Source organism: Arachis stenosperma, chromosome 9 (genome assembly GCF_014773155.1).
Source record: "Arachis stenosperma cultivar V10309 chromosome 9, arast.V10309.gnm1.PFL2, whole genome shotgun sequence".
Lineage (NCBI taxonomy): Eukaryota > Viridiplantae > Streptophyta > Magnoliopsida > Fabales > Fabaceae > Arachis > Arachis stenosperma.
Window position 1 is genome coordinate 5,145,329 of NC_080385.1, and position 9,335 is coordinate 5,154,663.

Consider the following 9,335-nt stretch of genomic DNA (forward strand, 5'->3'; position numbering starts at 1 on the left):
GCAATCGTTCACAAAATTGCAACCAAGTATTTCTTCATTTTGATCACTCTATATATTTTTTTCACACAACTCATGACCACTATTAGTAGTGTCTACTCATAATTTGCATTCATTGTGAAAATGTTAGGTTGTTTCAGGGTTTACCACCAAACCTGTCTATGATGCTAATTAAAGATTAGAAAAGATACGGGACCAAGTTGCAAATAAATAAATTTGATTAGGGGTTATTTGTGAGTGAATATCCATTTTGGTCTCTGATTTTTTTTAAAGATTACGAAGTCTGATTTCCGATAAAAAAAATACACATTTTGGTTCTTGATGTTTAATTTTGTGAGATTGGTTAATTTTTATGTCAATGATCTCTCTCCAAAATATGTTTATGTCACATATTAATCACTAATATATTTTTTATAAGTAAAAATAATTTAAAAATCATTAATATTTTTTAGTTTATATTAGTAAATTTGGCCAATATATTTTACAAAAAGAACAAAAAAAATTCTGACAATTACCTTAAAAAATAGTAAGACTCAAAAAAAAAAAATTATCAATCCTAGTTGACTCTTAATGGATAAATCAATAGTTTAACATGTCATGCAAGTTATACTGTTAATACAGAAAGAAAATATTGATAAAGAAACTAATCAATCTCACATAAATAAAGATCAAGAACCGAAAAAATATTTTTTTTATTGATGATTCGTTATCTTTTAAAGTAATTGTCTAAGACTTGGTTTGATAAAATTTTTCGAAGAAGTGTTTATACTTTTTAAAAGCTCAAATTCCTCAACTCCTCATTTTGTGTTTGATAAATAAAAAAAACATATGCTTGTACTTGCAATTTTTAAAATATTTAAATTCTTTTAAAAACACTTAAAATAAATTTTTTTAAAAATAGTTTATACTTTTTAAAATTTAAAAATCTAATATAATATCATATGTTAACTAATTTTTAAATTTAATATATTTATTTAGGTTTATTATAGTAATTTTAAATTTTAAAAATTATTTTACTAAATATAATTGTTATTACTTATGTTTATTAAATATTATTTTTAATTTAATTTATTAAATATAAATATTATAATTTAAAAAAAGACATATTTTAAAAATTAATTTTTATAAACTACTTTTAAAAAATAAAAAATTTACCAAAGCTCAAACTCATTTAGAATTTTTTTTTTCGGTGATCTGTTATTCCGTTATCACCAACCCTAACTAATTGTGATTCTGTATGAAGATTAAAAGAAGACAGGGACCAAGTTGCAAATAAGCAAAAACGTGATCGGGGGCTATTTTCAAATTATTATTGATAGCTCCATCGATTACTTTGCCTAGTGTTTGAGTCGAAGGTAAGAGCATAGAGAGCTTGCAGAGATTAACAAAACAATAATCTCTCTCTCTCTCTCTCTCTCTCTCTCTCTCTCTCTCAAACACACACACACACTCTTCCACTGAAATCTGGCGCAATTCGGTTGTAGAGAGGAGAAAAGTGTGAAGGGGACCCACCACTTTGTTCCTCAAACGTCTTTCATTTTGGAATTAATTGAACTCTCTTTCTCTCTCTCTATCTCTATATAGCTGGATTATTCTCTCAAACATGGCACCACGGTGATGCGCTTCTCACGTTTCTCTGCTTTTTGTTTTGTTTTTATTATTATTCCCTTTTGAATACACCCTGTTTGGTGCCAAGAACATAGGAAAAGGAAAGTTTTGGTTTTTAACCATTTAGACAATTGTTGCTTTTGTGGGGTGCCGGGTTTTTCATGTTGTATGAGTTTATTTGATCCGGGGCTGCAGGATTTGATCTATTGGTATGTGGGGGTTTTGATTGATTCTCATCAATTTTGGAGGTATACCCATGTGGCAGAACAGAATAGTATGATATGCTTGTTTTTGATCTGGTTTTGCCTTGAAAGGTGAGAATTTTGATGATGCTTTTGAGGTTTGGTTATGTATGTGAAGGCACAAGAAGAGTAGACAGATCTTTTAGATTTGTTTAGATTAGAAACTTAGAATAGAGGAACAAAAATGCAATCTAGGTTGGAGGAAGTGAAGGACCCTTCTGCAGCAAGAATTAGTTCTTCTAGGCCCTTCCCTGTGAGGCTTCTGCAGTTCTTCTTGCTGTTTTTGGTTATAGGCATAGGTGCTTCGTTTCTTAGTATGTACATGATTCGCCATTTTGGTATTCACAATGTTGCTCTGGTGCAATCCACCTTTAGGCCTTGTTTTCAGACACCAGGAACCATAGAGAGTTTCATTATGCCTCCTGTGAATTTGATGCATAAGATGAATGACACTGAACTCTTCTGGAGAGCTTCTTTTGATACGAGGATCAAAGATTATCCGTTTCGAAGAGTTCCTAAGATTGCATTCATGTTCTTGACCAAGGGACCCTTGCCAATGGCACCACTTTGGGAGAAGTTCTTTAAAGGCCATGAGCAGCTGTATTCTATATATGTTCATTCGCTGCCATCTTATACACCTGATTTTTCACCATCCTCGGTGTTTTATAGGAGGCATATCCCAAGCCAGGTATGAGCTTGCTTTATCCAATTTCAAACATGTCACATGTTTATGACTGAATGGCATAAATGTTAGTCTTTATAATGTAATGCTAGTTATCAATTAGTTATGGACTTAATCACCATTATCTGTTATAAGAGTTTTGTGGTTGTTGCTAATTTTTTGTCAGACAAATTTTGATTGGTATATAATATAACTATTACTTTTATGTCAAACATAAGATAGGAAATATTGCTTTTTTTGTCAATGAGTTTTTTATTGGAACTATGTAACATGTGGATCTAAGTGTTGCCTTCTTTACTGGAATAAGATACAATTTGGACACAAATAATTTTTCATATTCTTCATTTATGAGTAAGATCATGGTAAGAGGGGAAATCCGTTTGCTTTGTTCTGTTTAATAGAGTTTTCTAAGAAACAGTAAACATTCCTGCCACATTATGTTACTCTATTGATATAAAATATACTAGAGAACTGGTCATCTTCCTAAGCACACCATCTTAGACTGGGGGAATTGATCTCCCTCATTATGATGTTGTGGTTGTTGCATTTATGTTTATGCACAAAATTTACTATATGTAGCAATTAGAAACAACAGCCCTTTTGTATGATGTGATAGAAGGTCAATTCAACCAGCTAACCAAGATTTCTAACAATCTTGATAATGTGTTGGAGGAAAGTGGATAGTGTTGATCTGCACCATTCATTATTGCCCTCATATTTAAATATTGCATCAATTGCCAAGGAGAGATAGGAGATAGGATTTATCTTGGATTTTTTTTCCTATTTGGTTTATGTGTTATTTCGTTTTCAGAACTTTGCGAAGAAAAAAAGTGAGAAACAGTACAAACAAAATAATCTTGTTCACTTTTTCATTTTATGTTTTCACTCTTCACAAAATGTTGAAAATAGGAAACACTTGAAATGAAAAGAGAAACTTTTGTCATTGTTACTTGGCCAATTCACGAGCTTTCGATACAAGAAAAAGTAGTTCAACTTAGCAATCAAACATGTCAGCTACTCTGCTATTTTATGGTTTTCTTATTATCCTGCAATTTATTTGGAGAACATGCTTCTATAACCATAGAATCATAGAAAGTTTGTCAAGATATTTAAACTCCTTGAAATGTTGTTTTCATAGTGCACTGCTTTCCAATTTTAATAATGTTATTTTCAGACCGAGATTAGAAAAATAGAATTCAGGTTGAATATTTTTGTGTTTTTAAGTAATTTCTAAGCAGCTTCTGTCTCCTTCACAGGTGGCAGAGTGGGGAATGATGAGTATGTGTGATGCCGAAAGACGGCTGCTTGCTAACGCATTGCTCGACATCTCAAATGAATGGTTTATCCTTTTATCAGAGTCTTGCATTCCTCTCCAGAACTTCAGCATTATCTACCGATACATATCACGATCATGGTACAGCTTTATGGGAGCAGTTGACGAACCTGGTCCTTACGGGAGAGGACGCTATGAGGACAGCATGGCGCCCGAGATCAACATCAGCGACTGGCGTAAGGGGTCTCAGTGGTTTGAAATCAACCGCAAACTTGCCATTCGAATAGTTGAAGACAGCACTTATTATCCAAAGCTCAGAGACTTCTGTTTGCCGCACAAATGCTATGTTGACGAGCACTATTTCCAGACGATGTTAACCATTACGATGCCTCATCTTTTGGCGAACCGGAGCCTCACTTATGTGGACTGGTCGAGGGGTGGTGCTCATCCGGCTACATTTGGAAAAGACGACATCAAGGAAGATTTCTTCAAGAGAATCTTGGTAGATCAGACATGTATTTACAATGGCCAGCCAACATCCACATGTTTCTTATTTGCCAGAAAGTTTGCTCCTAATGCTTTGGAACCTCTTTTAGATATCGCACCGAGAGTTCTAGGAATTTGAAAAGGAGATCAGTTTTCGTGGGCTACGTTTTACAGTGTCACCCAATTAAATTACAAGAAAGTGAGAAATCGCGACAGGTAGTTATGTATGCCAATGGCCGACACTGTCAGTAGAAACGATGCCTGGCTTCGGCAGCGAATCCTTGAAGCAGTGCTTCTGATTGGAGCATGTTAGTTAGCTATATCAGCTGACTCCATCTTAGTCACATGATTGATCTTTGTATTGTTTCTATATGCTGCAGAAATTTTGAGTTACCACTCCAGCCTTTAGGTGTGTAGAACATTGAATCTAAACCACATTTTACACTAGTATTAGTTCAAAATATAGAGTAGTGTTTTTATTGGATTACTTGTTAACTGAATAAATATCTTAGCTTTCTTTTTTCTTTTTAATTATTTTTGTTAAATATATGAATGCTCTATTCTTATACAAGTCTAGTCTAGCTATGGCTGTTACAATTTCTCCACACAAAATGTTCACCCAATTTTGTGAGAAGTGATAAGATGCTTACTGTTACTATAATACAGACAATTTCAGTTATACATTGGTGTCAAATAGTGATTTTGAGGTGCAACAATAAGATTAAACAATGATATTTAAATAGTGATGAAAATGATCTTGATTTGATATCCAAGTAGAGTGCATTTTACAAATAACCCTTAGCCTCACCAACTATGAACTATCATCTTGGTTGCTTTTGTTAGGCATTCTTTTCTTTTTCTGATCATGAATCCATCACACTAGACTTCTATTTTCTAACTCATAATTGTTGATTATTTTTATAATTTTGATTTTGATGTAATGCATTATTGTCCTTGTTAAGGTTTGCTTATCATAAAGCCGGCCTCCTTTGTTTATCACGTTTGACTTTCTAATTGCTTCTATGATCTATTTTTATTTGTTGTTTCAGGAAAATTTTATATATATTATTCTCATAGTCATGTGACATGGATTTATTATTAATGTTTTGATTTTATGATTTATAAATTATGGTTAACTAAGACGCATAGTATGATAGTGACAGAAATGTAAATAAAGCTATTGAAGTTAAAAATTCAGTAAGAGTATTTTAATTAAGGCGAAGACTTATATGCAGTTGTTTTCATGTGAATTTGTTAGTAAAGAATTATTAGAAACGGTTTTCAACTAGGAACTTCACGTAAAGACAACTATATGCGAATTTCAACCTTTAAATAATCAAATAGTAGAGAAGATCTGAATTTAAATGACTTGGACATGACAGTATTAGTTGATAAATTCAACAATATTTCGTTAAAAACAGTAAAAAGTATTTTCTTTCTGTTACTAAAAATGTATGTAAATTGTGTCTATACAATGAATTATTCTTTAGTCAAACACATTATTGCTGCATTAATACATGAAGAGAGATCAATGCAAAAAGCCTTTAAATATGAACAACACATGAAAATGAAATCCTTTACAACTCATCATGATATTTACCCTCTAAAAGAGGTATATCCTGCTGAAGTTTTAGAAGGTAAGTAGAAGCCAAGGATGCATGAAGTGCAGCTCCTAAAGGAAGTGCATCTTCATTGACTTTATAATAAGGTGAGTGTGCGCCGGCAAGCCGTTCATGCGACGCGTTCTGCATTCCAAGCACGAAGTAGTATCCAGGTATAACCTCTTGATAGAACGAGAAGTCTTCGGCTCCCATTGACGGTCGCATCTCATTAAATTTTTGGATGCCAAGAGACTTTGTGGCAATGTCAAGAAAATGCTTGTGCAAGTCACCATTGTTTATGGTTGCAGGGTAGAAAGGTTTCTCTTCTTGAAGGAAGTCCACTGTTGCGTTACACCTATGGACGGCGGCTTGGCCAATAATAACCTAGATACAGACTCAAATGAATCATCCCTAGTCTCCATCAAAAGAATGTGATTGATGTAAAAGTATTCTCAGGTTTCTACTTTCTACCAAAGAGTTCAAGGTTTTGAAAGAAATAGTTCATGACATTGCACATATATGCTTTTGAAAAAAGGCAGCTCGTGCACAAGCATCTCACGTTAACATAGAGTTAAGGGAAGAACTGCACCTAAAGGGTGATTCGAAGTCGTGACAAAACCAAGTAGCTCGTTAAAAAGGACTAGAAAGGCTTAGATGCAATGGTAAGTAAGCTACAAAACAAGCCACAAGAATGTAACTAGTCCCCCATATTACTTACAATTTTGTTGAGCAGTGATCTCTTTTGAGGGGAATTATGACATTAAAAATAAAATAGTATCAAGATAGATAGGAAAAATTAATATAAAATTCTCAATGGCATACCTGCTCAATACGCTGCTGCAGTTGCCTGAAGCCTTCTTTTGAAAATGCCCGGAAGGTGCCACCAATCGTGACAGTATCGGGAATAATATTGAACGCGCTGCCTCCTTCGACTTTTCCTACTGTCACAACCTGCAGGTAAAATGCCTATGTTAGGGAGACATAATAGTTTCTTCTCATAAACAATGAAGGGCCTTCAGTATACAAGCCTTCCATCATTTTCAATTAGCACACACTGAAAATACTTGAACATCAGCTAACTCATACACCCATATGCACATAGAAATGAACCACTTCTATGGAAATTTTCATATGCTTAATTTTATAGATTAGCTTTTAAAATTATTCTCAGTTTAAAGACTTTAAGTGGCAAAAAAAATTTCATGCTTGACTTTCTCTATACAGCTTATACCTAAATTGCAATTTCTAGTAATTATTAGAAGTGTAAATCATAAGTTCTCAGTTTGAGTAAAGTGATGAATAGGTGGATTCAAAATATGCATATAATACCTTAGGAATATGGTAACAAATCAACAACAATGTAAGCCAAAAGTGCTTGAAAGGAGGGAAATAAGATGAATTTACCTGGGAGTCAAGAGGATCGGCTTCTCGAGAAATAAGGTGCTGTAAGCTAACAATTACATTAGAAGCTGCTAATATAGGGTCTATAGAATGTTGAGGAATAGCTGCATGACCTCCCTTTCCACTTATCGTTGCTTCAAAGAAACCAGAATTTGCATACATGAGACCAGATCTAGAAGCTACTTCGCCTATTAGAAACTTTCCTGTGATATGCAATCCAAAGATAGCATTAACATTTTCTAAGACTCCGGATTCTACAATTTTCTTAGCCCCTGCACCCCCTTCCTCAGCCGGTTGGAAAACAAGAATAACAGTTCCCTATATATTTAGACAACAAAATAATGAATGATTGAGGAAAATCTGGAGAGAGTCTTAGAACAGAGGAAAAGTAAGTTAGCTAATAGAGAAAATCACACTTTTATCTCATTTTCATTTTGTTTGAGGATCATTGCAGCACCGAGAAGCATAGCAACATGAGCATCATGACCGCATGCGTGCATCTTTCCAGGTACTTTACTCTTGTGCTCCCAATCCACCATTTCCTATGTATACACATTGCAATAAATCAGTGAAATATACAATACATAGACCATGAAATAGGAAACACAGAAAATTACTCTCTAAATTTTCCAATTAAACAGCATCACACACATTAGTTCTTGAAGAAAAAAAAAATCCTAGCATGGTTCCTGATAATTAGAAATGTCCATCATATTACTTTTGTTACACAGGTTTTGACGAGTTTAATTCATCTCCATTTTCAAAACATCACATTTTGGTGAACTATTCTAAAATAACACAATCTTGAAAGCTAGTTTTTCTCATCTTATAAACTCCTCACTGTTCCTTGCTTTCTTCAATGTATGACTAATTTCATACACTACACGTCACACTTGCAACATTAACACTAAGTTGTTCAATTAGAATTCTTTTAAGACTAAATTGGAGTATTACTCATGAAATTTTCAACTCACCACAATTATCTTTTAGGAACAAATTTCCAAGGTAGGGTTAAAACTACACATGGTGCAGAGTAAGATATCATGGAGCTAAATTGCAATCATCCAAAACAAAATTCTACTCAAACCTAGATAAAGTTCTAAAAGCCAAAACCTTGGAAAAGAGTCATGTGCCAAAAAAAAAAAAGATTTGAGACCTGTAAAGCAAGAGCATCCATGTCAGCTCTTAGAGCAACAAAAGGAGGTTTTCGAGTTCCAATGTATCCAATGACACCGGTTTCAGCAATTGGATGCTTATATGAAATTCCCAATTTGTCCAACTCTGCTCTTATGACCTCACTGGTCTCAAATTCCTGATACCCCAATTCCGGATTCTCATGAATCTTCCTCCTGATGTTCACCATCCAATCAAAAACCTCAGGACTCTTAGCTGAATCAAGAAACTTGAATTCGGTTGTTGTGGCAGCAATAATAATAAGGAAATAGAAAATAGGGAGTAAGTGGAAGTAGAAGCACTTGAAAGAGGAACGCATAGTTACAAAAAAAAAAATGGGTAACAGGGTCAGAGAGTGAAGTGGTTCAAGCGACAGAAACTAGAACAGTAGACTTTGTTAAGATCATGTGGTCCCTACAGCCGCCTCTTGCAACCGTGTGCAATGTGTTACATTGCCAAACCAAAATCCATATCTATATTCTCAGCAATCTGTTTAAATTTGTCCATGGAAGATCACGCTACGGGGCAGGTCAATAACACATGTCAGTGACACTTGATATATATAAAAAAATTTTTTATTAATCAAAATAGTCCTTAAAAATTTAGACGTAGGTCATTTTTATCTCTCAAATTTAAAAATTAGTCAAATTAGTCTTTATATAATTTTTTTTTTCATAAAATTATCTCTCTCTTTTAATTTTTCTCAAAATCTCTCTTATTCTTTTCTATTCTAAAACTTTTTTTGTTACATTACTACATTTTGCTGGAATATATATATACTCAAAATTGAAATGTATGTATTTATTAACCTAAACAAAGTTATATGTTCAAAATTAAAATTTATGTATGTTAACCTAAATAAAGTTATACTA

General features: G+C 33.5%; 2 protein-coding genes across 2 annotated transcripts; one reads left to right on the forward strand and one right to left on the reverse strand.

The window, feature by feature from the left end:
* Positions 1-1,353: 1,353 nt before the first annotated feature.
* On the forward strand, positions 1,354-4,819 carry LOC130947453 (glycosyltransferase BC10-like). The gene is made up of 2 exons (XM_057876159.1): positions 1,354-2,535; positions 3,786-4,819. The coding sequence occupies exons 1-2, from the start codon at positions 2,032-2,034 to the stop codon at positions 4,425-4,427; spliced, it is 1,146 nt and encodes a 381-aa protein (XP_057732142.1). The 5' UTR covers positions 1,354-2,031; the 3' UTR covers positions 4,428-4,819.
* Positions 4,820-5,732: 913 nt separating this feature from the next.
* On the reverse strand, positions 5,733-8,939 carry LOC130947698 (IAA-amino acid hydrolase ILR1-like 4). Its single transcript, XM_057876399.1, has 5 exons — positions 8,447-8,939; positions 7,707-7,832; positions 7,294-7,608; positions 6,712-6,840; positions 5,733-6,273 (listed from the first exon to the last, which is right to left on the reverse strand). The coding sequence occupies exons 1-5, from the start codon at positions 8,780-8,782 to the stop codon at positions 5,866-5,868; spliced, it is 1,314 nt and encodes a 437-aa protein (XP_057732382.1). The 5' UTR covers positions 8,783-8,939; the 3' UTR covers positions 5,733-5,865.
* Between the last annotated feature and the right edge of the window lie 396 nt (positions 8,940-9,335).